The 27,833-nt window shown below is 57.8% G+C and overlaps 1 protein-coding gene across 12 annotated transcripts in view; it reads left to right on the top strand.

Annotated features, from left to right (window-relative positions):
- Positions 1-27,833, top strand: part of LOC128814991 (protocadherin gamma-A4-like) — a 127,913-nt gene that overhangs the window by 77,590 nt on the left and 22,490 nt on the right. Inside the window, exon 1 of one of the 12 annotated variants that reach the window (XM_053991350.1) lies at positions 368-1,816. The exons of 5 other annotated variants lie outside the window; for them this stretch is intronic. In XM_053991350.1, the coding sequence (XP_053847325.1) occupies positions 398-1,816 (1,419 nt within the window). In that variant the 5' untranslated portion in view covers positions 368-397. 6 more of the 12 variants (XM_053991353.1, XM_053991354.1, XM_053991352.1 and 3 more) reach the window with 6 other exon arrangements.

Here is a 27,833-nt window from a genome sequence, read left to right as displayed (position 1 = left end):
GAATAAGAGATCGGCTGTAGAAAAGCCGGGGCAGGACGGGACCCCACGACTCCGAGGCGACCGTCCCTTCCCCGCGAGCTGCCCGTGAGCAAAGAACCACAGCGCTCGGCAGCGCTCGGTGCCTGCAGTGCCGGGAGGAGGCTGCGGGCGCCGCTGTTGACCGAGAGGAGCGAGAGGGAGCTCGGAGCGCTGCAGCCCCGCCCGCTGCGGACCGGCTCGGTCACTCGCTCGCCGGATTCCTCGCTCGGTAGCCCGGCGATCGGCGACAGTGCGGATCCGTACAGCGGAGAGGCGGAGGAGGCTACGAAAGGGGCCGGTGAGCGGAGAGCCCGGTAGGAAACCTCAGCAAGCGCGGATACAACAGCAGCAGGCGGCAGAGGGGACCCCTGCGGCCGAGATGTGCGCGCCGGGGAGGCGCTGGGGCCGGCGGCAGCGAGCTCTGCTCTGGGCCGTCCTGCTGGCGGCGTGGGAGGCGGCGTGGGGGCAGCTGCGCTACTCCGTGCCCGAGGAGATGCCCAAGGGCTCGTTCGTGGGCGACGTGGCCAGGGACCTGGGGCTGCAGCTACCGGAGATCAGGGACCGCGGCATTCGCATTATAGAAAGAGGTCGGACACAGTATTTCTCTTTGCACGGGAAGACGGGACATTTAGTGACAGCAGAGAGGATCGACAGAGAGCAGCTGTGCGAGAGTGTGCAGCAATGCGTGCTGCGCTGTGAGCTGATAGTGGAGGGGGAAATGAAATTCTATGAAATAGAAGTGGAAATCATGGACATTAACGACAACTCACCCAGCTTCAAAGAAATCGAACTGGAACAGAGTATGAGCGAAACGACAGCCCCGGGGTCGAGGTTTCCCCTCCCAGACGCTCATGATCCTGACTTCGGCCGGAATTCCCTGCAGAGCTACGAGCTGAGCGGTGACGAGCACTTCTCGCTGGCCGTGCAGGCGGGCCCCGGCGGCGATCAGCGTCCCGAGCTGGTGCTGGCGAAGGCGCTGGACCGGGAGGAGGCGGCGTTTCACGAGCTGGTGCTGAGGGCGATGGACGGCGGCGATCCGGCACGGACGGGCACGGCTCGGATCCGCGTGACGGTGCTGGACGCGAACGACAACGCGCCCGTGTTCAGCCAGGCGGAGTACACGGTGCGTGTGCCCGAGGACGTGCCCGTGGGCTCCGTCCTCGTAACCGTCACGGCCACGGACGCGGATGAGGGGCCAAACGGACACTTGAAATACAGTTTTCATAGAATTTCAGAAAGGGCATCCGAACTTTTTCACCTTGAATCTAAGACAGGAAAAATAACCCTTAAGAAGAACTTAGACTTCGAGGACATTTCCTCATTTGAAATGGAGGTGCAGGCACGGGACGACGGAGCACTATTCGATTCGGCCAAAGTCACGATCTCCGTGACAGATGTCAACGACAATGCCCCAGAACTGACAGTATCATCGGCATTGACTGAGATCTCAGAGGACGCCTCGCCGGGGACGGTGGTCGCCCTACTGCACGTATATGATCGAGACTCGGGGATGAATGGAGAGGTGCGCTGCACGCTCGACGAGAGTGTCCCGTTCCGACTTCAAAGCTCGCAGGGCAACTACTACAGTGTGGTGACAGCGAGAGAGCTGGACCGGGAGCAGGTGTCGGAGTACAACGTGACGGTGCGGGCGGCCGACGGCGGGTCGCCGCCGCTGCAGAGCAGCGCGGTGCTGGCGCTGCGGGTGCTGGACGTGAACGACAACGCGCCGGTGTTCGCGGAGGAGCGCTACAGCGCGCGGCTGGCGGAGAACAACGCGGCGGGCGCGCTGGTGCTGACGGTGCGCGCCACGGACGCGGACTGGGGGCAGAACGCGCGCGTGCGCTACCGGCTGGCGGAGGGGCGGGTGCGGGGCGCGCCGCTGTCGTCGTACGTGTCGGTGCAGGCGGAGACGGGCGCGCTGTACGCGCTGCGCTCCTTCGACTACGAGCAGCTGCGCGAGCTGCAGCTGTGGGTGCGTGCGGAGGACGGCGGCGCGCCGGCGCTGAGCAGCAACGTGTCGGTGCGGCTGCTGATCGTGGACGAGAACGACAACGCGCCGCAGGTGCTGTACCCGCCACAGGCGGCGGCGGCGGCAGCGGCGGGCTCGGGCGCCGTGTGGTCGGGCGTGGAGCTGGCGCCGCGCTGGTCGGAGGCCGGCGCGCTGGTGGCCAAGGTGGTGGCGGTGGACGCGGACGCGGGGCAGAACGCGTGGCTGTCGTACGAGCTGGCCAAGGCCACGGAGCCGGGGCTGTTCCGCGTGGGGCTGCACAGCGGCGAGGTGCGCACGGCGCGCTCGCCGCTGGCCCGCGACGCGGCGCGCCAGAGCCTGGTGGTGCTGGTGAAGGACCACGGGCGGCCGGCGCTGTCGGCCACGGCCACGCTGAGCGTGGTGCTGGCCGAGAGCGTGGCCGAGCTGCTGGCCGAGCTGGGCAGCGCGGCCGACGAGGCGGCGGCGCCGGGCGAGCCGGCCGCCGGCCTGACGCGCTGGCTGGTGCTGGCCGTGGCCGCCGTGTCGTGCCTCTTCGTGGCCTTCCTGCTGCTGCTGCTGGCGCTGCGCCTGCGCCGCTGGCGCCGCCAGCAGCTGCTGCCGGCGGACAGCGGCGCCCTGCGCGGCGTGCCCGTGTCGCACTTCGTGGGCATCGACGGCGTGCGCGCCTTCCTGCAGTCCTACTCGCACGAGGTGTCGCTCACGGCCGACTCGCGCAAGAGCCAGCTGCGCTTCTCGGCCGGCAGCTGCTGCGACACCCTCCCGGCCCGGCCGCCGCCCGACGAGCCCGCGCCGCTGCTCGGGGACGACGATCTTGCCGGCGCCCTCCCCGCGGATCCCGCCCCTCCACCGGTGAGTTTTCGGGTCGAATTCTGTCCGTGACTCTTCCTCCTTCTGCTTCCCTGTCCTTTTCTCCTCTGGTCTCTTTCCTGAGTAGGGAAGTATTCTGACAAGTAAGGCGTAGCGCCGGTGAGCGATGTGCTGGCGCCTCTTGCTGCGGGGAGGTGGACGTAGGAGTCGGATCTCAGTGTTACGGTTGATGTACCTTTCAGGAGAATTCGAGCTCTTCTTCCGGAGATTCTGTGGTTCAGACCTTTTGTTTTTGTGAGTGCAGGTTGTTTAATTGCAGTGATCTCGCCAGTATTCGGTCTGCTATTGTATTGTATTGTATGGAAAAGAAGTGGCAGTTTGCATTGTTGTCAGTATCAGCTGTGTTCTTGACAGCACACGTTCTTGAATAGTGTGACAGAACATTTGTGTTCCCGTCTAGAAATTTTAAATTCGCGATAGTATTTTTAGTTTTGTACGCAATCTTATGGCTTTTGTTTTTCTTTCGCCTCCGCCCCCCCGCATCATTATTTGCTCATTGTATTTTTAAAATTATTTAGTATCATTTAAAGCAGTATGAACTACACTGTAGTCTGGCTTTTTAACCACGGCACTTTTCTCAAGTCTGTCTTTGATATACTTAATTATCACTCTCCCCGTGTTCCTTTTCTTTAAATAGTATTTAGGATAAATGTAAGCCATTGTTTGAAACTGAACGTGGACCCGTGTTTGCCTGCTTTGTTTTCGGTTTGTTACATTTGTCACTTTTGAAAGGTCCTCATCCAGTAGTTGCCGCAGTGGCAACTTCGTGTAGCATTCTGTTTTTTCCAGGAGACCATTCCTAGGCATTCTTAAGTTTGCTTGTGGGAATTTCTTTGGTTGAGTAAAAAGTGAGCTTCACACTCGGGAGTGAGTAGAGATGGTGGAAGAGCAGCACAATTGCTTATTGCTAATGTTGTTAATTCTAAATTATATATGTTAACACTGGTTTGTCACCTTGGTGGTGCATCAGCACTGTGCTCCTGCAAAGATGGAGTTGAAGGTTGTTGTCAGAGAGAAGGTTCAGATTAGAGACCATATGCCTCTTTTTATGCCTTCAAACTATGGGTGAACATCTAGAAATTAGAGCGTGGTGACGAGATTTCTGCAGAGATGCGTTACAGGCAGCACGGCACTGCAAGGAAAGTCGAGATACGCTTGTGTAAAGAGTTGTTTGTTTGTGCTTTTTACGACGCCTTATATCTTGTTTTGTATTGTTCTCTGTTGTGTAGCAGCGCTCGATCTTTCCATGCCAAGTGTTTAAAATCGATGCAATGTAGAAGGAAGAGTGTTATGTACATTGTTAATGCATCACTGGTTAGAAATCTTGTTTTTTTTCTTTCTGCGCTGCTTACCAGCCGGTGAGCACAATCCAGAGTTACTGCACCTGGAGTGATTTTGTGAGAATGACCTGATTGTCCACGAGAAGCTTCTTGTGCCAAACAAAAGTTGATTTCCAAAGGATTGTTGCTGTTCTATTGCCAATTTTTGCCTCTTTTACTCTTCACCATTGTCCCTTTTTCAGAGAGATGGTGCTGTAGCTGAGAGTGTAGCGACAGTAGGTCCTGATGTGCCAAAGTTCATTTGCCAATGTTCATTTCTTGATCACAGCGTTGCTCACAGGTTTGGACTCTTAGACATACACTGGTATTTTCATTGTGAACTGTTTATTGATTGAAGGTTTTTCCAAAAGTCAGTTGTCTGTTTTTGTATTTATCACAGTTGTCATACAACACAGAGTTTTCAATTAACATTAATTATTTGAAAGCTTGAAAGCAGTGTCTAATTTACGTAATACAACAAAGGGTGAGGAAGGGCAAGATTCTACTTAAGTACTTTCTCAGTATTCTCTCTCTGAAGCCAGAGTGTGACTGCTTCTTGTTGCGGAAGAAGAGCCTGTTCTCACAGCAATGTTGAGGATGATTGATCATTTCCTAATAACTGTTACGGCAGAAGAGATAAAAACTGTGTCTTGTAGATTCTTTGTTTTTTTTTCTAGACAGTGGCAAGAGTGGTGTAAGTGGGAACCAAGTTATCACCAGGACTCTGTGAATGGGCACAGTAAGAATTCATGGACGTATTTCTTGAGCAACAGGAGTGTTGGGAAAACCTGCTGTACCCACAGTTTCCCAAAACTTGGTTTGGGTAGCATTTGGAATGGTTCAGCTGATCATAATGTGCCCTGCTCTCTACAAGGTACAAGAGCTGTTGATTTGTGGAGAGTCTTGTATTTCATGATTTTCTTTGGTTGTTGCAGGGAGGTGGTGTCAGCACAAACAGGCACCGAGGTGGATCCAGTGTTTTATAATTTCTGTTTTGAGACCATCCCACTCCCGGAACATTCAGTGTTTTACTGTGGCAAAGGACACATCAGTGTGTTTGAGCCATGGGCAAACCAACCTACCTTCTCTAGTTGTGTCCTTCTGAGACTCCTTTTTCTGAGTTTTGTTGTTGTTGTTGTTGTTGTTGTTGTTGTTGTTGTTGTTGTCTTTTTGTCTCGAAGTCTCTGTCCTGGGAAAGGTAGCTCACATGTTATGTATGCCTCAGGCATCACCACAGAGGAGTATTAACTCTCATTTTTACAATTCTCAGAGTAAAAAATTCAGCACGCTGCTAACTGAAGTATCCTGGGAGCATGGATACCTTTTTCAGTCTGTCCCCATTCTTAGATCTACTTACTTAAGGTGTTCACTAAAAAAGCTTTTTGAAGAAGTGCTTTAACAGGTCATTCTTCCCAGTTCTAGGACAAGAAGTTGTGGTAATATCCATGATTTGTAAAACTGGGAACATGTAAGGATAATGCTGTTCTAGAGAATAAGACTTGCCATTTCCCCCCAGTCACAGTTATTGTGAGAGGGATATAAAATAAAAGGAATATAAACAAGAATCTCCAGAAAGAAGATGTTGCTTCTGGTGCTTCTTTTCTACAGAGGCTTCTCTTCCCAAGTATTTTGTAGGTGTTCGTTCACAGAGATGGTAGAAATGAAATAAAAGAGCCGGGTAAAGAGAGCCCACAGCAGTAATAGAAGGAATAGGAATCTGCAAATCCGCAAGGCATTTGATGCACAGTGTACCTGCTTGTACTTACCTGTACTCACCGGTGCCCCCTTAAACGAAGTCTGCGTGATCCTCCACTGCTCCACTACACGTTCCACAGCCAGGGTCTGCATTTTTGCTTCTGAACAGAGCGTCTCCATTCCCCTTTCCGCGGGTATGAAAAACTCGCCAAACTGAACTCTTACTCGCGGTTTTCGGTAGCTGATGGGAGTGAGCAGCCAGCGGTGCGGCCCGGGGCGAGACCCCTTGAGCGCGGCCATCCGGCGGCTGCAGTGGCGCGGCGGCGCCTCCGGGTGCCGCTGTTGGCCGCCGCCGAGCGGCGCTGGAGCCGCCGCCGCCGCCGCCGCAGCGTCCTGCCCCCGCAGGCTGCTCGCTCGCCCGGCGCCGGCCACAGCGGCAGCGGCACCGCCAACAGAGGGACAGGCGGCGCGCTGCCTTTCAGCAGTCTCTGTTCTCTCCGGCGAGAGCGGCTGGAAGGGAGGCAGGGCAGCGGCGGGAGGCAGGAGCGCGGCGAGCGCAGGCGGCAGAGAATGGCGGTGAGGCGGCGGCAGAGGCGCGGGCCGGGCGGCGGGCGAGCGCTGCTGGCCGCGCTGCTGCTGTGCGTGTGGTGCCGGGCGGCGGCCGAGCGGGTCCGCTACGCCATCCCCGAGGAGCTGGGCAGAGGCTCGCTCGTGGGGCCGCTGGCGCGGGACCTGGGGCTCAGCGCGGACGAGCTGCCGGCGCGCAAGCTGCGGGTGGCGTCTGCCGGCAAGAAGCAGCTGAAATACTTCACGGTGAATGAGGAGAACGGGAACCTGTACGTGAACGAGAGGCTGGACCGGGAGCAGATGTGCGGCGCGTCGCCGACCTGCTCTGTCAGCTTCGAGGCGCTGGTGCAGAACCCGTTCAATGTCTTCCACACCCAAGTGGACATCCAGGACGTGAATGACAACGCGCCGCGCTTTCTTAAGGATAACATCCACTTCGAAATCATTGAATCTACACCTCCTGGAGCCCGATTTGCCGTGGGAGTAGCCGAGGATGCGGACGTGGCCAGTAACTCGCTCCAAGGCTACGAGCTGGAGGCCAATGGGTATTTCTCAGTGGAGGTGAAGGAGAGCCAAGACGGCAGCAAGTTCGCGGAGCTGGTGCTGCGCCGTGCACTGGACCGGGAGAGCGAGCCGAGCCTGCGCCTGCTGCTGACTGCGCTGGATGGCGGGGACCCGCCCCGGACTGGCACCGCCCAGCTCTGGATCAACGTCACCGACGCCAATGACAACCCACCCGTGTTCGCGCAGGACCGGTACCGCGTCAGCCTGCGCGAGGACACGCCTCCGGGATTGATTGTGTTGAATGTTTCTGCCTCCGATGCTGACGCCGGCAACAACGCCCACATCATCTACGGTTTCGGGAAAATGCCGACCAAGATGCTTCAGAAGTTCGTGGTGGATGCCGAGAGCGGGACGATCACACTGCAGGAGGAAATAGACTTCGAGGACATGCGAGGCTACACGCTCCTTGTGGAGGCGAGGGACGGTGGCGGTTTGGTAGCGCACTGCAAGGTGGAGGTGGAGGTGCTGGACGTGAATGACAATGCTCCTGAGATCACGGTTGTGTCGGTGTCGAACCCGCTGCCCGAGGACGCGCCAGTAGGAGCGGTAGTGGCTCTCCTGTACGTGAACGATCCGGACTCTGGGGAGAACGGTCAGGTGTCGTGCGAGCTGTCGGGAGAGGCGCCGCTGTCGATCGTGGCGTCCTCGGGCGGCTCGTACAAGGTGGTGACGGCGGGCGCGCTGGACCGAGAGCAGGCGTCCGAGCAGCGCGTGACGGTGGTGGCCCGGGACCGGGGCAGGCCGGCGCTGTGGAGCAGCAGGGAGCTGGTGCTGGAGGTGTCGGACGTGAACGACAACGCGCCGGTGTTCGAGGAGGCGGCGTACAGCGCGTACGTGGCGGAGAACAACGCGGCGGGCGCGCTGGTGCTGCGCGTGCAGGCGCGGGACGCGGACGCGGGCGCCAACGGGCGCGTGAGCTACTGGCTGGCGGGCGGCAGCGCGGGCGCGGCGGGCGCGGCGCCGCTCGTGTCGGTGGAGGCGCGGAGCGGCGCGCTGTACGCGCAGCGCTCCTTGGACTACGAGCAGTGCCGCGAGTTCACGGTGGCGGTGCGGGCGCAGGACGGCGGCTCGCCGGCGCGCAGCTCCACGGCCACGGTGCGCGTCTTCGTGCTGGACCGCAACGACAACGCGCCGCGGGTGCTGTGGCCGGCGGCGGCGGCGGCGGCGGCGGGAGAGGCTGCGGGAGGGGCGGCGGCTCCTTTCGAGGTGGTGCCGCGTTCTGCCGAGGCCGGCTACCTGGTGGCCAAGGTGGTGGCGGTGGACGCGGACGCGGGGCGCAACGCGTGGCTGTCGTACGAGCTGGTGCAGGCGTCGGAGCCGGCGCTGTTCCGCGTGGGGCTGCACAGCGGCGAGGTGCGCACGGCGCGCGCCGTGTCCGAGCGGGACGCGGCCAAGCAGCGGGTGGTGGCCGTGGTGAAGGACCACGGGCAGCCGGCGCTGTCGGCCACGGCCACGCTGCACGTGGTGCTGGCCGAGAGCTTGCAGGAGGCGCTGCCGGAGCTGAGCGACAGAGACTCTGTGTCCCACCTGTCGTCTGATTTGAACCTCATTCTTGTTGTGTCGCTCTCCCTCGTGTCCTTATTATTCGTTTCCACGGTAATTTTTGTTTTTTTCTTTAAATGTCGACAGTCGAGGAGCCCTCCCATTTTTATAACTTCTGATAAGGAACTGTATTCCACCTTGGGCTCAAAAGCACCGTACAACTACTGCAGCAGCACGCTGCCATTGCCCTATTCCTACGAGGTGTGTTTAGCCTCCGAGTCGGGGCAGAAGGACTTCACGTTCCTGAGACCAGGGGCGGCAGCCTTATCTGCCAATCTCTTGTCCGCTGATCCTGGCTCAGGCACTCGTTCTGGGAAGGACCCTCCTTGCCCCGAGAGCTCGACACAGGTGAGCTTCTGTCCTACGGTCCCCCTCTGTGAGTTTTTCTGAATCTTTTTTCCTCTATTCTGCTGTTGGTGATCAGTAGGGAACCGACAGATCTGAACGTGCCGGCGCACTGCTCAATAGCTCAGGGCGTGGGGATGTGCGTGACTGGGGGTGTACTTGAGATCTTGACTCATCCTTTTGACCTGCCAAATCTTATCTGCAAATTGCTGATTTTCTCCGAGGAGCGACGCAAATGTTGTCAGTACTTCTTTCTGTCCTGGAGAAGGACAGACAGCTGCGAGTTTCAGCGAACTGGAGTGGTGAGGTGGACTCGGGGTGGAGCGGGAACAAAAGTGTCGTGGAGCCTGAAGCTGAGACAACTTTTTCGTCTGTGTCTAGTGACCACTAATTGTCTCAGCCACGTTTGGGCTCTTTCATGTGATAATGATGTGTGATCTGTCCCGGCCTGTTTACTCAGTGGGGAACTACGCTGTGGTTCTCCTTTTCTGGCAAGCTCGGTTCTTTAGCGCTCCGAACCCCTTTAACAGAAGGTGTTGTGTACACCCGTAACTCAGCTTTTCCCCTCCTTCTGTAGAGTCGGAGCTGGTGCTTCAGTGTAGCTCCAAGCCTGGCATCGAGCAGAAGGAGCTTTTTGTTCCCCGCTGCCACCGGCTTCCCTGCAGTGGAGTCGGGGAAAATGCCGAAGTGAGTGGCTCAGGCTGGGATTTGGCTTGAAGCAGTCCCCGGAGGACTGGTGCAGAGGAAGGCGTCTTCCCCTTAGCTGTTGTACTTTTGCACTCCTCTCCCTCAAAACGGCGCTTTCAGGCGCTCTGAAGCGTCGTCTGCAATGTTCAGGCTTCCCATCAAGGTGGAGGAGATGTAATGTCTCCAGATTAATCGAAATACGGTAGATGGAAATGTTCTGTCTTTCATGCCTTTCCTAAAATCTCTTTTCTACTCATCTCTCCGCTGCTTGGCCATCCCACTACTGCTGGCATTAAACGGAGAAGGTACTGTTGTACGGGTGGTGTGTGCACTCATACATAGGGAAGGAAATTACTTGAGAACTGTGGTCCCCACGTTGAGAAATCACGTGTAGGAAAAACCTAAATGGGCAGTGACTGGAAAAAGGATTTAGAACTTACAGTGGTTGGGAAAAGGATTCAGAGTTTATTTCAGAGAAATAAGTCACTGAAGACTATTTCAAGATTGGGTCGAAGAGAGCTGTGGATTTTTTTGGTTTTAGATTATATGTAAGAAAGAAAGGAAATTGAGATTTGGTTTTCTGTGAGAAAAGAAGTGCTTGGGAACGTTAGATGACTCATATTGGATTTTATTTGTGTGAAACTCTATCACATGTGAACGCTATGTGAACTTTTATCACATTCTGTGGACAGGTGATAAGAATGATAAATAACGCTGATAAACTTTATCTTTTGGCAACGATTAATCAGGAGAAAAGGAAATAGCCGAGCATGTAGATAGGACAGATTGCGCCGACTCTTTCGATATTGCCGACTCTTCATGTAAGGGCCAAACTACTGCGTCTCTGGGTGGATCCCCTGTGCTCACGGCAGCTTTTAGGATTGTGCGGGGCGAGGACACGCAGAGTCGAGATCCCTCTCGCTCTGGCGAATGTCGCTGTCCAGCGCTGGTGGGGTGGCTTGCAGCCCCTACGAGCCTAGCCCCCACAATTAGCGGGGTAACAAATAACCCGCCGCAAATTTCCGAGCCAGTTCTGCAAGGCTTTGAGAGCCTCCATAAGCGAATGAACGCGTGGGCGCTGATTTCCAGTCCGGTTTTTGCCTTCCTTATCAGTGTCGGCTGTGGGATGACACCTGGGCGCTGTGTCACAGCTGGGTTTTCACAGGGTTCCTGACCCTCCCTTTTCAAGCATCCTCGTCCCCTTTTCATTACCCCATGAGAGCCGAGCGGTTCTGCGGGTGATAGACGACGAATGCTGGAATTTCAGTAATTTTATCCTTATGTGTGCTTAAAAATTCGGAAAAGTCGGAAAAACCGACGTAGCACGAGTTGTTGATGATAGCAACAACAACCCAAAGGCAGGTTTTCCACCAGGCACTGCCGGTGCTGTGACCTGCCAGGCTGTTGCTACGCGGGAACGGGATCCATTCCCACCCCGGTGAACCTGCACCGCAGGTCGCAGAGCGTGATCTCCCTAAGTCTGGCTGGTGGAAAAAAAGTACCGGGGAGCAACCCGGGAGATGGCGAGAGTAGGAGGGCGTATTAAACCGAGATTTCTGCGGTTTGTCGGGGAAGACGCCTGCTGGGATGGTGGTGGCAGTGATGATCACGCAGGAGGGGCGATGCTCCTGAAAATCCAGCGGCGGGAGCCGCCCCGCGGCGAGACTGTGTTGCAGCCGGAGGAGCTGCTCATAACACGGCAGCACAAAATCTATGTCGCTTTGCCGGCTGAGCTGCTTTGGTGGCATCCTGAGCTGCGACGTCCCGACACCTTGAAAGGGGCTTCCTCCCAGGAAGGGGCTGGCCAAGCATTTGGGTGGGAGAACCGGCATCCTGAAGGTTCCGAGAAACACTGGGCGCTGGCGCGTTGTGCCTGTGCTGGCTCTCCCTGGCACCCTGCGTACCCCGGAGGATCCTCCCCACTCATCCTCCCGCCCTCTCCACTTCCCTTTCTTACTCCCGCTGCCTCATTCCAGCGAGGTGTTCCTGGGACACACATACCCCAATCACCCCGCGTCTCCGTGTCGCACCTTCTGGCGTCACTCTGCCGACTTTTACAGCTTCTTGCCCACACAAACAGTCCCTATGCCCCATCTACCCTGCCTCTGCCAGCGCTCCCCCCGCCTGGTTGTTTCTATAGCGGGGTTTCTTGCAGGGCTATGCTCTCCCTTCAGGTTCTACCCGCCTGAGCCCCGCTGTCCTCGGGCCGCGGTCGCCGCGCTCCCTCCGGCGGGGCTCGGCGGCGGCGCGGCTCCGGCGCCCTGCGCTCTGTGCAGTTATTGGACGGGACTCTGTGTGCCGCTGTCGGCCAATGATGGAGCGGGGGGGAACTGGCGGCCCGGCCCCGCTCGGAGCCGGGATGAGGCGCAGACAGGCTCAGAGAGACTCTGCGAGTGAGTCACTGCCGAGCCCGCCGAGCAATGCCCGGCTCCCCGCCGCCGCCGCCGCTTCCCGGGGCCGCTGGGCAGCGGCATGACGGGGCGAGCTGAGAGTTTCTAGCCGGGGCGGGGGGGAGAAGCTGAGAGCGCGGCCGTCCTGTGCGATGAACGGCGTTGCTGTGAGGAGCCGCGGGGTGACGACGGGGCAGGTACTGAGCCTCTTGCTTTTGTTCGGCGTTTCCGACTGGGTTTCCGCCGCGATTCGCTATGCGATCCCCGAGGAGGCGCGGAGAGGCTCCGCGGTGGGGAACGTGGTAGCCGACCTGGCGCTGGACCTCGGGCGGCTGCCGGGGCGCCGATTGCGGGTGGTGTCCGGCGGCAACAAGAAGTACTTCGGGGTAGATCTGACGAGCGGGGCGCTGCTGGTGAACGAGAGGATAGACCGGGAGGAGCTTTGCGGCGTGCTCTCTCCCTGCTCCCTCAGCTTTGAGATCGTGGTGGAAAACCCGCTCGAGCTGTACAGCGGCACTGTAGAGATCCAGGACATCAATGACAACGATCCGGTTTTTCCCAGCAGCCAGGCGAGGCTGGAAATCAGTGAGTCGGTAGCTGCCGGAGCGCGCTTCCCGCTAGAGAGCGCGCAAGACCCCGATGTGGGAATTAACTCTTTGCAGACCTACCAGCTCAGCGCCAACCCGAACTTTGCGCTCGACGTGCAGACAAGGGTGGATGGCAGCAAGTATGCGGAACTGGTGTTAGAGAAGGAGCTGGACAGGGAGGAGCAAAGGGAGCTGAATTTGGTCTTGACGGCGCTGGATGGAGGCAGCCCGCCACGGTCGGCCCACGTGCAGATCCACATTGACGTTGTAGATGCCAACGATAATGCCCCAGTCTTCAACCAGTCCACCTATAAGGCGAGTGTGAGGGAGAACACGCCCAGCGGTACCCTGGTCGCCAAGATCAGTGCATACGACCTGGATGATGGGCCCAATGGAGACATCGTCTACTCCTTCAGCAGCCACACCCCTGCCAAGGTACGAGAACTCTTTGCTCTGGACTCAGCCACAGGGGAGTTGAGGGTCAAGGGACAGCTGGACTATGAGGAAACAAAGTTGTACGAGATTTACTTACAGGCTAAAGACAAGGGAGCCGTTCCTGGTGTGGCTCATTGCAAAGTGCTGGTGGAAGTCGTGGATGTGAATGACAATGCTCCAGAGGTGACAGTGACTTCTGTCTACAGCCCTGTGCCTGAAGATGCAGCCCCAGGGACGGTCGTAGCTCTGCTGAGTGTAACAGACTTGGACTCCCATGACAACGGCCTGGTGAACTGTTTTATTTCCCCTGGGATCCCGTTCATGCTCAGCTCCTCCCTCAAAAATTACTACACATTGAAAACAGAAGGAGCTCTGGACCGGGAAAAGGCAGCAGAGTATAACATCACTATCACAGCCAAGGACTCGGGCTCACCACCCTTGTCTGCAGTAAAACACATCCTGGTGCAGGTGTCAGATGTCAATGACAACGCTCCCAGGTCGTCCCAGGACTCCTATGATGTCTATGTTCTGGAGAACAACATGCCTGGCATCCCCATCCTTAATGTGAGCGCCACGGATCCGGACCTCGGGCGCAATGCCCACCTCTCCTATACCCTTTTGCAGGGTGATACCACTTTTGGCCACCTCTTCTCCATCAACCGGGAGAATGGCACCCTGTATGTGCTCACCTCCCTGGACCATGAGGACCAGGTGGAATTCAACATGATGGTGCAGGTCCAGGATGGTGGCTTTCCGCCTCTGGCCACCAATGTCTCAGTCAGTGTGTTTGTCACTGACCTCAATGACAATGCCCCAACGGTGCTGTACCCTCACCCCAACACCACCGCCACCTACACCGATGTGGTGGCACCAGGCACTCCTGCCGGGCACATGGTCACCAAGGTGGTGGCGGTGGATGCGGATGCAGGGTACAATGCCTGGATCTCCTATACCCTGTTGCAGGCCACTGACCCCAGCCTCTTCTCGGTTGGGCTGCACAATGGGGAGATCTTCACGGCCCGCCAGCTCCGCGAGGATGACGCTCCTGAGCACACCTTAGTCATCCTGCTGAAAGACCATGGGGAGCCTGTGCTGTCCACCAGTGCCACCATCTCCATCTCTGTGGCTGAGATGGTCAAGGAGGTGCTCACTGACCTCACTGATGTGGCACCTGCCAATGATCCCAGGAGACATGTGACTTTCTATCTCATCCTGGCTGTGATTTTGGTGTCAGCAGCCTTCTTCATCACCATGTTGTCTGTGGGCATCTTCAAGTGCTACAAGTGGAGGCAGTCAAGGGAGCTGTACAACAGCTCCAGGAGCACCACGTACAGGACACCAGGGCCCTTCCACCACATTGATGCCGTGAGGGGTGGCTTCACACCACCCAGCTTCTACCACCAGGTCTATCTCACCACAGACTCTCGCCAGAGTGATCTCCTGTGTAAAAAGCCCTTCACTTCCAGCCCCTTGGGGAGCCGCCAGGGCACCATAAGGAATGGTGAGCCAGGGCTGTACCACCAGATTGTGGGCACTGCCAGCCGGCTCCCCACACCTGCCGAGGTAATGTAGCTCCTTCCTTGGCATGTCCCAGTGCTGGGCAGAGCCACGGTTCGTTTGTGCCATACGCGTGTGGTTGCGTGTTGGGGTTGGGAGGGACATCCAGTTGTGTCATGCCCATACAGCTGATCAGGTGTTCTTTGGTGTCAGATGAGCCATCCTGAGGGCTGATGACTTTTGCACTGTGATGAGCAGGATCAAGTGAGTCAGTTTGCTCATTTTGGCAGTCATACGTCTTTTGGATGCTGTTTTGGGTACGCCTTGCATGAGTAACCGGTGGAGGCTGAGGTCAGCTTGAAACCACTTGTTAATCCTTGGCAGAAGTTTGTTGTTACTGGTATTTCCTTCCCTTTGCAAAAGGAGAGCCAAGGGGAGCACTTGCACTGCGGGGGAACGTAATCTCTGTGCGTCGTGACTTGGTGGGGGCTGGAGAGCTGGGGGTGCAGATGGGGCTGGGAGCTGGGGATCGGTGTGTCGCCTCTCACAGTGCAGCACGCAGAGCTGAAGGATGATGCTGGTTCCTCTGACAGACTGTGGTCATAGAGCAGTCCCTTCCATCTGTGCCATTCCTCATGTTTGACTCCTGAATGGTTCCGGTTTTATTTCCATGGAAGTTCTGTGCTGATGTTTGCTTTGGGGGAGGGGGTGGGATTGCAGACTGCCCCAGTTGCTTGCAGGGTTCTGCTGAGCTGGATTTTGGCTCTGAGCAGGGTGGTGAGTCCCCCACTCAGATGTTGTTCAAAAACCCTATTACAAGCTCTGCATGATTTGTAATATGCTGTCTCTGGGTGATGTCTGATGTCCTGACTGCAGGCTGGAAGGCGTTTGCGCATGGCAGCAGCTTCTGTGCTTCTCCCCCGATGAGAACTGTGCTTATTTTGAAAGCTTTCAATTACAGGAATGCTTCAGTCCTCAGAGGTGAGGCCAGGTAGTGGATCCAGTGGAGGTAGAGTGTGGATCTGGTGGATTTCCAAGGTCGTTGGTGCTGGTAATTAGTCCTTCCTGGGAGCAGTGGGCAGGAGCGACTGGTTCCTTAGAGCAGAAGGAAGTGAGGTGCAGCGGAAGCTGCTCATGGGTGTGAGGCTGCGTGTGCTGCCTGCTCAGTGTGGCCAAATCACAGAAGGAGGCAGAAACCTGTCAGAATTATTTTATGCCTTTTTATTTTTTCCCCTGCTTGCGTCATTGCTCAGACTCAGCACTTCTGATTTGTGGCAGGTGAGAATGGCTGCAGCAGCTGCAGGAGCAAGTGTTCCTCTGCATTGTGAGGGCTGTGCTATGGCTGGGGACAAGGATGTCCTCTCCACCAAAGCATCCTGGCAAGATGCCTTTGGGGATGAGGGCAATAAATGATTTGAGGGTGGGGGTGGAAGGAGGGCAGCAAGCCTGATCCCCAGCCATGACTCCCTCCTACTCCCCAGTACTGCACTGGAAAGGCACTGGCAATGAGAAATCAGCTGGGTTGGCTCTGGGCCCTGGATTTTCAGTCTTTGTGGTGACAACGAACTGTGTCAAGCCTGCAAAGGCTTTACACCTCCTTGCTTTGCAGGGCACAGCCCACCCCCAAAAGTGATGCAGGGGGAAGGGTGCTGGCCCTGTCTCTAGCAGGTGGCGTGTCCTGCCATGAGGGAGCCTACCCTGCAGGATCTCCAGTGATCCCTGGGTTGTCTGGCTTGGTGCCTTTAAGGAACATCTCCTTCTCCATCCTAGACACCCCATACCCTTCCTGCCTTGTCCCACTGTCCCCATCCCAAGCTTTGACAGGCCCAAACAGCAGCAGGATCCCCCGTGTAAAGCCCTTGCTCCAAGTCCTTGGTGCCTGAGCCATGTCAGGGCACTGAGAGGTTTCTCCCAGGTTGTGTGGGCTTTGCAGGGGGCTTCTTCTGCTGAGGCACTGCAGCAGCACCAAACCCATTCCTAGGGGTGCAGCACCCTGTATTGCCAGTGGAAAGCTCTGTCTGTCACCCAGCTGTACTGTCCGGGGCTCAGCCTGACCAGGGACAGGGTACATTCCAGAGCCAAGGTTACTGTGACAGCTTCCTGCTGGTGGCACCGTCAAGAGCCCTGGGGGAATGAATATGTACGAGAAGGAATTGGTCTCTGTGTGCTGGGGAATCCCTTGTCCAGTGTTTTTCTGCATTGTCTCTTTAAGGACGCCTTCCCCCCTCCTCCGGAGCCGGCAGTAGGTGGGACACGGGCAGTGTTCTCACCATTCATAAGGTTCCTCCCTGTGTCTCTCCCTGACTGGCAGCAGGGTGGTCCCGCCTCGCGGCTCTTAGAATAGGCAGGGAAGTGCTGCAGACGGGAGGGAGGACCCTGGACTGCAGCACCTTCACCGTCTCTGTTCTCGGCAGAAGGATGCTGTCCCCGTCACTGCCTCCCGTGCCTCCCTCAGCCTCTCTCACCTATTCCTCAGGTCCTTCTGGTGCCCAGGTGGTGGGGACAGGCAGGATCCCAGGCAGGTGCTGGGTCCCCTGTTTGCCACGCCGCTGCGGACCCCAGCCCCCAGGGTCTGTGTGCATACAAGGGAGGGTCAGGGTGGCCTTCAGTGCACCAAGGACAGAATACAGAGAGGGACTTCTTACAAAATCACATAGTGACAGGACAAGAGGGAATGATTTTAAACTGACAGAAGGTTTAGATTAGATAACAGGTATAAAAATTCTTCCTTGTGAGGGTGCTGAGGCACTGGTACAGGCTGCCCAGAGAAGCTGTGGCTGCCGCATCCCTTGAAGTGTTCAGGGCTGGGCTGGATTGAGCTCTGAGCAGCCTGGTCTAGTGGAAGGTGTCCCTGTCCATGACAGGAGGTCAGAATGAGATGATCTTTAAGGTCCTTTCCGACCCAGGCCATTCTGTGACTCTGCACAAGGCTTCTGCAGGGATGTGAATGGAACTAAAAGTCTGCAGCTTGCCAATATCACCTGTGACAGGAAGAGCAGGAAATTACTGTGCTCCCCCCTGGGGAGGCTAAGACCCCTGCTTCTGCCCTCAGGAGACTGACTGCAAAGCTGTACCTGCCACAGAGTATCAGTGTGTGTGTCTGCCAGGTGGGAGGCTTGGGCTTCCTTCCCAGTCTGAGATCCTGACCTGGTGTTGTGATCCTGTGGTGATCTAGTGGCCTTATTGGTGGCCTTATTGTCTGGCTCTGTGTGTTTGCAGTGATTTGGGTACTGTGAAGACTGAGCCCTTCCGTGCCCCAGGGTGAGGAAGTGGCTTGCAGTCAGGTGTGCATTGGGACCAATTGTATTTTGGCTTTAAATGGCTCACCTGCCTTTGCTTTTGCACCTTCAGCCAGCCACTCCCACGGTGGGCTGGCAGGGGTGGGTGTCCCCCTCCAAGTGCAAGGTCTGCTGGCTGGTGGTGGTACCGGTGGCAGTGATGCCTCACTCAGAGAGGCAATCATGGGGTGCAGGCAGCAGCCAAAGCAGTAGCTGAGGGGGAGAAGAGGGGTGAGAGAAGAGCCCCTGGCACCTCGGGGCTCTAACAAGCACCTTTTCATTGGGCATGAAAAGTCCTTTGGCCTGCGTTCATGACAGCTGCCCTTTGTCTGTGGGCATGATGTGAAGCCACCATTGTGGAGGGGGAGCACACAGGGAGGGCTTGTACCTTGCTTCCAGGCTGCCAGGACGTGCAGTTTCCCTGTGAACGCAAAGCGAGCTGTCGGAGCAAGTGAGTCAGGCTGGCAGAGGGGAGGCCGGGGGTGGCAGCCCCGCTGTTGCCGGCTCAGGCCCCTGCTTCCCGCACCTCCGGAGCCACTGCTGGCCGAGAGGGGATGGAGCTCTCGGCCAATTGGGCGCTGATCTGAAGCGAGGGGGGGAAATCTGCTTCTCCCCCACCCCCCCTCCCACCTCCGCGCTGGGGCTGTGATTCAGTTCCCCTCCCCCAGCCCACCCCCTCTGCTTGGAGGCTGACAGTTGGAGCCGCAGCCTGCCGGAGCCCCGGAGCTGTTTTCTAAGCCTTGCAAGACAGACCCAGGGATTTATTTGCAGTTCCTCAGTGCCTGCTGTGTCCCGGGCCGGATGCGCACGGACATGGAGCGTGCCAGCCTCCAGCGACCCGCCTGGAAATGGCAAGTACTGAGTTTGTTTTTGCTCTGCGGCTGGGGCTGGGTCTCCGGGCAGATCCACTACTCGGTGGTTGAGGAGTCAGAGTTGGGAACCGTGGTGGGGAACGTGGCCCGGGACCTGGGCTTGAAGGTGGAGGAGCTGCCGGGACGCAGGCTGCGCCTGGGCTCAGAGGAGAGCTTGCGCTACTTTGCCGTGCGCCTGGACAGCGGCGCGCTGGTGGTGAGCCAGCGGCTGGACCGCGAGCGTCTGTGCGGAGCAGCTGCCAGCTGCGTGCTGTCGGTGCAGGTGGTGACAGAGAACCCCCTGCAGCTCTTCCGCCTGGAAGTGGAGATCCTGGATCTGAATGACAACTCCCCCAGCTTCCCCACTGCTCACCGCACCCTGCGCATCGCCGAGTCTGCCACGGTGGCTGCGCGCTTCCCCCTGGAGAGTGCGCAGGACCCCGACGTGGGCACCAATGCTGTGAGCTCCTACCGGCTGAGCCCCAACTCCCACTTCTCCCTGGATGTAAAGGAGCAGCCGGATGGCAAACTCTTCCCGGAGCTAGTGCTGGAGCGTGCCCTGGACCGGGAAGAGCAGCCAGAGGTGCAGCTGGTGCTGACGGCCGTGGATGGGGGAAGCCCAGCGCGCTCAGGCACGGCGCAGATAACGGTCCAGGTCCTGGATGTCAATGACAACGCACCCACCTTTGACCACACCACATACAGGGTGAAAGTCCCGGAGAACACACCTGTGGGGGCTGTGCTCCTCCGGGTCAATGCGTCTGACCCTGATGAGGGTCCCAATGGGGAGACACAGTACTCCTTCGGGGTTCACACCTCTGACTCAGTGCGGAGGCTCTTTGCCCTCGATCCCCGCTCCGGCGAGGTCCGGGTGAGCGGGGCCCTGGACTTTGAGGAATCACGTTTCTATGAGATCTATGTGCGAGCCCACGACGGAGGGGTCCCGGAGATGGAGGGCAATTGCGTGCTGCAGGTACAAGTGGAGGATGCCAATGACAACTCCCCTGAGGTGCTGCTCACCTCCCTGTTGAATCCGGTGCCAGAAGACACCCCACCGGAGACTGTCGTGGGGCTCTTCAATGTACGGGACCGAGACTCGGGGGCCAACGGGGATGTGAGTCTGGAGATCTCCCCCGATGTGCCTTTTGCCATCAGGTCACTTCAGAACCACTTCTCCCTGGTCACCCAAAAGAACCTGGACCGAGAGTCTACCTCACAGTATGCAGTGGAGCTGATCGCCCAGGATGGTGGTTCTCCTGCCCTCACCACCACACTCACGCTGCTCCTCAATATATCTGATGTGAATGACAACCCCCCACGCTTCTCGCAGCCCTCCTACGAAGCCTTTCTCCAGGAGAACAACCCGCCTGGCTCACTGCTGTGCACTGTCTCTGCCTCAGATCCTGACGACGGGGATAATTCCCGGCTTGTTTACTCCATAGAGAGTGGCCAAGTGCAGGATGCCCCCATCTCTTCCTTTGTCCACATCAATCCTGACAATGGGAATCTCTATGCTCAGAGCACCTTTGACTTCGAGCTGCTGCAGGTTCTGCCAGTGTCTGTGGTCGTGAGGGACTCGGGGTCCCCCCCTCTCTATGCCAATGTTACCGTCTACATCTTTGTGCTGGACCAGAATGACCATGCCCCCACCATCCTGCACCCTGCCAGTGACAGTGATGTGCCCGCACCCCAGAGGGTCCCGCTGTCTGCCCCACCGGGCTACCTGGTGGCCAAGGTGACAGCAGTGGATGCAGATGCTGGGCACAATGCCTGGCTCTCGTACCGACTGTTGCCGCAGTCCACCGACCCCTCCTTGTTCCATGTGTCGCTGTACACCGGGGAGGTGAGGACGGCGCGTGCCTTCCAGGACAGCGACATGGCAGTGCAGCAGCTCGTTGTCCTGGTGACGGACAATGGTGACCCTCCGCTCTCCACCACTGCCACCATCACTGTGGCCCTAGAGGAGGCAGCCCTGGAGGAGAACTTCAAGCCTCAGGATTTCCTGGCTGGTGCCAAGGAGAAGCCAGACCTGACCTTCTACCTGATCATCGCTCTGGCAGCCATTAGCACGGTGGCACTGGCCACTGTCACCCTCCTGGCCGCCCGGTGCCTCCGGCGCAGGGGCCGTGCCGCCGTCTCACCCTACTGCTGCTGCTGGCTCAGCGAGTCACCGTCCCGGGACTTCTGCAAGCACTCCAGCCCCAAGCTCCAGCTCAGCTCCGACGGCACCCTTAAGTACATGGAGGTCACGCTGCGACCCACCGACTCCCCGTCCCAGTGCTACAGCACCTGCTTCTCCCCCGGCTCCGAGCGGAGCGACTTCACCTTCCTGCGGCCCTGCCCAACCCCCGCCACCCTGCCGAGGGAAAGCGGGGCTTTCCTGCCCGCCGCCGGCACGCTGCGGGACCGCGGCCAGGTGAGCGGCAATGCCGGGCGGGGTCCGACGGCGCGGGCCCCGCGGGGGGCGCGGAGCGGCCGCGCCGGTTCGCGGCGCGCGGCGGCGGCGCGCGGGCCGTGATTGGCGCCGGTGTTGCTGTCCTGGGGAAGGAGCGCGGCGATTGGAGCGGCGCCGCCGCGCCCGCAGCCAATGGCGCCGCGGCTGCGCGGCCGCGCTCCCCCCGCCCCGTCGAGCCGCGTCCGCCCCAAACAATGAATGGGAGCGGCGAGCGCTGAGCGCGGCCCCCGGCGCCGAGGGCATCGCTCCCCGGCCGGCCACCCGGCAAGGATGCCGAGGGCAGGGCAGGCGCGCCGGTCCCTGGGGCTGCCGCGTGTATTCTCCTTCTGTTTGTTCTTGCACAGCTCATCTGCTCAGATCCGATACAGCATCCCGGAGGAGCTCACACGGGGTGCCTTTGTGGGCAATATCGCCAAGGACCTGGGCACCGATGTGGCTAAACTGGCGGCAGCTAATCTGCAGGTACTGTCGGATTCGGATTCCCAGTACTTCTCTGTCAATGTGAACACCGGTGTTATTATGGTCAGCGAGAGGATAGACCGGGAGCAGCTCTGCGGGCAGAACCCACGCTGCTTCCTCCACTTGAAACTTGCCATCGAGAACCCGGTGGAGTTTTACCGTATTGAGGTGGAGATCCTGGACATCAATGACAACCCCCCGGAGTTCCCCAGCGATGAGGTTTCCTTGCGCATCTACGAGCTGGCGTCTCTGGGTGCCCGCTTCCCCATCCAGCCAGCCCAGGACCCCGACGTGGGCACCAACACCTTGCAGACCTATCACCTGAGTGCCAATGACAACTTCAACCTCAATGTGAAGGCTCGCACTGATGGTGGGAAGTTCCCTGAGCTGGTGCTGGAGCGGGCCCTGGACCGGGAATTCAGAGCTTTCCACTACCTGGTCCTGACTGCTGAAGATGGGGGCTCTCCCCCACAGTCCAGCAAGATACGCATCACCATTCAGGTCCTGGATGCCAATGACAACCACCCGGTCTTTGACAGACCATCATACGGAGCACGCTTGGTGGAGAACTCGCCGCTGGGCACCCTCGTGGTGAAGTTAAATGCCACGGATGTGGATGAAGGACCCAACGGAGACATCCGCTACTCCCTCAGTAGCCACAACTCGGCTGCCTTACGCCAGATCTTTGCCATTGATGAGCAAACTGGGGAGATTCGTGTCCAGGGCAACCTGGACTTTGAGGAGGCGACAGTGTATGAGATCGAAGTGGAGGCCAAGGACATGGGGTCGCCCACGATGGAGGAGCACTGCAGCGTGGTGGTGGAAATCACTGATGTCAATGACAACGCCCCTGAGGTCATTCTTACCTCCTTCTCGAGCACCCTGAGCGAGGATGCACTGCCGGGCACAGTGGTGGCCGTGATACACGTCAGAGACAGGGACTCTGGCGAGCAGGGCAAGGTCCTGTGTCACGTGTCTCCAGATCTTCCCTTCCAGCTGCGTAAGGATTACGAGCACCAGTACTCGCTGCTCACCAGCACCCGTTTGGACCGGGAGCATGTTGCCTACTACAATGTCACCGTCTCTGCCTCGGACCTGGGCAATCCCCCTCTCTCCCGCCATACCATCTTGCCAATCACCCTGATAGATGTCAATGACAACGTTCCCCAGTTTGAGCAAGCGTCCTATGAAGTGCTGGTGGCAGAAAACAATCCAGTGGGCAGTGTGCTGGTTACAGTCTCTGCTGCCGACCCTGACTCGGAGCAGAATTCCCGCCTGTCCTACTCCATCCTGCGAGCTGGTGGGACAGATCCAGGCCTGGATCCTACTCGCTACCTCTCGATACATCCCACGAATGGGCAGGTCACTGCCAAATTCCCTTTTGACTATGAGCAAACCACCTATCTCCAGTTCCACGTGGAGGTCTCTGATGGTGGCTCCCCGGCCCTGAGGAACAGAACACTGGTTCATGTTTTTGTAGTGGACCAGAACGACAACGCCCCACGGGTGCATTTCCCCAGGGCTGGGGAGGACTCTGCTACTCAGTTCCGAATTTCCCCCTCCATCGTCCCTCCTGCCCTCATCACCAAGGTGGTGGCGATAGATGCGGACTCGGGGCGCAATGCCTGGCTATCCTACCACCTCGTGGAAGCCACAGACCTGGGGCTTTTCAGCGTGGCCCTGCGTTCCGGGGAGGTCCGGATCATGCGGGCTCTGCAGGAGACGGACGCCTCTGAGCACGAACTGCTGGTGGTGGTGCGGGATGCCGGGGAGCCCCCGCTCTCCACAGCTGTCACACTGGTGGTGCTGGTGGAGGAGAAGGGTCCCGAGGCCCTGCAGGGCTCCGAGGCTCAGGCTGCTGATGGTGGGGGCTTGCCCACTATTACGCTTTATCTGATTGTGTCCCTGGTGCTCATCTCCACCGTCTCGCTGGTGGCACTGGCAGCGCTGGGCATTCGGTGCCTCCGGCGGGGCTCTGCACCTGCCAACCAGGGCTGCTGCGTGGAGAGCGTGAACACGCTTCAGCCTCCTCCCAGCCACATCTTTGGGCACTTGCACTATGAGCCTAAGAAAGGGGACACTGTGATGGGCGTGCAGGTGACAGCAACGGCACCTCCCGCCCCTCGTTACCGCTCCTGCTTTTCGCCTGTCTCGGATATCAGCGAGTTCATGTTTGTGAAACCCTCCGCGGATCCCACCCTGTGCGGCGAGGTGAGCTCGGGGGTGTGGTCTCCAGCCTGAACACAACCCCGGTGTTCGCGGGGCTCGGCACCGAACCGACCGGCTTTGGGGAGGGGGTGTCCGCCGGTGCCCGGTGCCAGCAGCCGGGCGGGGCGGGGCGGAGCGGGTTTCCCACTGCCGGGAGTCCCCGGCGCCCTCCCGGCGCTGCGGGGGCGGAGTGGCGGCAGCGGGGGAAGGGGAGGGCTACGCCGTGCGTATTTTGGGGAAGGCGGTGAGATGGAGAAGGGGAGGAGGAGGGAGAGAAAAAGGAGGAGGCGGAGGAGGAGGGGGCTGTGAGGAGACGTAAAACTGTCACTCGGTCCATCCCCTCCGCTCGCCGACTTTGTGTGTCTTTGCGTATCGAGAAGCGGTTCAGCCGGCGGGGCTGCGCTCACCCCCTCCCCCGCCTCCTCCATCCCTCCCTGTCCGGCTCCGGCGGCTCCGGCGGCGGCTTCCTCCCTGCACAACCCGCTCGGACCCCCCCGGGGCGCAGGGGTTCCGGCTGCCGGGGCCGGCTGCGGGGGCGGGGAGGAGGGGGAGGCTGCGCGGAGCCGCCGCCGCTCCTCTCCGCGCTGCTCCGTTCGCACACCCGGCACGGGATGCTCGCGGGACAGAGTTTGCCATGGCAGCTCCCGCTGCTGCTCGCAGCCCTCTCCTGCCTGCCGGCTCCCAGCTGCGCCCAGCTCCACTACTCCGTGCCCGAGGATCGCGAGCCGGGCTTCTCTGTGGGCGACCTGGCCAAGGACTTAGGGGTGGAGGTGCGGAGCCTGGCCGCCCGCAACCTGCGCCTGGTGAGCGAGGGTGGGCAGCGGCACTTCCAGGTGGACCTGGCGGCAGGTGTGTTGCTCCTGGACAGCAGGCTGGACCGGGAGGCACTGTGTGGGCAGAACCCCACGTGCTCTCTGCACCTCCAACTCGTCATGGAGAATCCCCTCCAGCTCCACCGTGTTGAGGTGGATGTCCTCGACGTGAACGACAACGCGCCCCAGTTCCCCAAGCCAGAGGTGGTGTTGGAGATCACTGAGGTAGCCAACCCTGGGACTCGGCTGCCCTTGGAGGTAGCAGAAGACCCGGATATGGGCTCCAACTCCATCTCCACCTACGAGCTCAGCCCCAGCAAGCATTTTGCCCTGAGCATCAACGTGAGAGGAGATGGTGTTAAAATGCCCGAGATTGTACTTGAAAAAGCACTGGATAGAGAGAAAGTGCCTGTTCATCATCTGACTCTGACAGCCCTGGATGGAGGGAATCCCGTGAAATCTGGCACTGCCAGGGTTACCATCCATGTTTTGGATGCAAATGACAACCCTCCCGTCTGTGACCCACCCATATCCAAGGTACTTCTGGAGGAGAATGTGCCAGTGGGCACTCTGGTCACCAAGCTGAATGTCACCGACCTGGATGAAGGTCCCAACGGGGATGTGGAATATTCTTTCAAAACCAGCAATAATGCACCCGGTAAATTCACCAAACTGTTCTCCTTAGATGCCCGTACAGGGGAGATCAGAACCAAAGCCCCGCTGGATTATGAGGAATCCAGTGCTTATGAGATTGCAGTTCGAGCCAGGGACAAGGGATCCCCAGCCATGGAAGGCCACTGTCACCTGCGAGTGGAATTAATTGATATCAACGATAACAGCCCTGAGATCGTGCTGACCTCTGTCTCCAGCCCAGTGCAGGAGGATGCAGCCCCAGGCACGGTGATCGCCCTCATTGGTGTGAAGGACAGCGATTCCGGTGACAACGGGCAGGTCCGTCTGCAGATAGCAAAAGAGCTCCCATTTAAACTAGTGTCATCTTTTAAAGAGCATTTCTCGCTGGTCACCAGTGGTCCCCTTGATCGGGAGAAGGCCAGTGGATACAACATCACAGTGAGGGCTGTGGATTCAGGGTCGCCTCAGAGGGCCACACAAAAAACCTTTTATCTCCGTATTGCTGACGTGAATGATAACGCACCGAATTTCTCCAGCCCTTTTGATACAGCTCACGTTCAGGAAAACTCCCTCCCTGGAACTTCTGTCTTTTCAGTGTCAGCATCAGATCCTGATGAGGGTAGCAATGCCAAGCTGTCTTACTCCATCCTGGACAGTGGGATGCAGGATGCACCTATCTCAACCTACTTCCGAATAGATCAGGACAATGGCACCATCTACACTGTGCGAGCTCTGGATTACGAGCAGGACAAGGTATTCCAGGTGCCTGTGGAGGTGAAGGATGCTGGGTCTCCTGCTCTGAGTAGCACTGCTGTGGTCCATGTGTTTGTCCTGGATGAGAATGACAATGCTCCCAACATTGTCTACCCGTCTGTCCCCAAGGGCTCTGCCTTCCACCAAGCCATCCCGGCCTTGGCAGAGCCTGGCTATCTGGTAACTAAAATTGTAGCAGTTGATGCTGACAGTGGCCATAATGCCTGGCTGTCCTACCAGCTGCAGGAGTCTGCTGAGGCTTTGCCTTTCCAAGTGGAACGCCGCTCTGGAGAGATAAGGGTTGCACAGGCTCTCAGGGAGTCAGAAGATTCCCACAGGCTGGTGGTCGAAGTGAGGGACAATGGCACGCCGTCCCTCTCGGCCTCCGTGGTAATAGTCATTTCTCCGGAGGAAAACGGCATGCAGGACTTCTCCAAGTCCTTGGACCTCCCCCAGCCTTCTTCTGAGGATACCAACCTAACTCTTTACCTCATCATCTCCTTGGTGTCCATCTCGCTCGTGTCCTGTGTGATGTTTGGGCTGGTGGCTGCCCGGTGTCTCAAGGCCGGCAGTGCCAGCTGGACCTTTGCGGGTTGCTGCCGGGGGACTGGCCGCAAGCCCTCCTCCCATTTCCGAGGGCACATGAAGCCAGATGGCTTCATCAAGTACCTGGATGTGGGAGGAGCGGGCTTGACCTCCCAGGCACAGAATTACACCTCTTGTTTCTCGCCCATGTCCGAGCAGAGCGATTTCCTCTTTGTAAAGCCCTTCAGCCATTCTAGCACTGCGGAGACCGTGGCTGCCTATGAGCAGGTGACCAGCACCTTAGCGAGTCCCTGCGATGGGGTAAGAGATGGCTGTTTCTTACTGTGCTCTCTGCTGGGTGCAACAGTTTGTCATATCCAGGCCACTTGGCTGTTCTCTGTCTGTCCTTCCTCCTAAGACAGTGGCCTCAGGGAACATGTGTCACTGTCACCTCCTGGGAGGTGGCAGGTGAAAGTTTTGGCTCGGTTTGGTGGAGGTGGGGGAAGGGGCTGAGCAGCATTATAGAATCAAAGACTCTGTGTTTGTAGCAGTGGAGAGTTTCCCCTTGGCCCCGCTTGTGCTTGTTTCTATTTAAAGTGATTCTTAGCGTGGTCAGGAACAGGTTTTCTGGGGGTTTAACTTCTTGGTTCTGTTTAACCCATTTTTCCTACCTGGCACATGAGCTGTGGTGCGGAGGAGGCTATCTGAAAGGAAAGTCTGCCTGTGTTTCTTTTGCTCAGTTTTAGAGGTGTGTTGTAGAAATTTCTCATTTCTCAAACCCCAAGTGTTATTAATTACTGACTGTGCCTCGGCAAGGGATCGTTTTCCAGCTTGGTCATATTGAGCGAGGAGCTAAATTCAGTATTCAGCACTAAAATACTGAAATGTCAGGAGTGACATTATTCACAAAGATCCTGGTGACCTTATGTGCCCTTGGGCTTGCAGAGGCTGAGGAGTGGCAAGCTTTGAAAACTTGAGCTGTTTGTACTCAGATGCCTAAATATAGATGTAGGTGACTGTGTTTAGCTGGAGCTTTTATAACTTTGGGATATAAAAAGTAAAGCAATTTTGTGACACAAAATGACTGCCCTAAATTTGAAAATGGTAATTACAACAGGAATTCAAAATATGGAAGGGCTATTCAAAATATTGGGAAGGGCTTATCTAGTGCAGTATTGTGTGTCAGCGTGTGCAAAAATGTGTATCTGAAATCTGGAGGGCAAGTCTTTAAACAGCTTCATTTGCATTCAACATGGGGACCAGTGGGGCATCTATTTTAGGGGAGTAATTTATTCTAATATCTTCTTTCATGAGTATCATCAAAGCTGCAGAGAAATTAGTGAGAGCACATGTACT

The sequence above is a fragment of the Vidua macroura genome, chromosome 15, assembly GCF_024509145.1.
Source record: "Vidua macroura isolate BioBank_ID:100142 chromosome 15, ASM2450914v1, whole genome shotgun sequence".
Lineage (NCBI taxonomy): Eukaryota > Metazoa > Chordata > Aves > Passeriformes > Viduidae > Vidua > Vidua macroura.
This window is presented reverse-complemented; position numbering and strand designations above follow the sequence as displayed.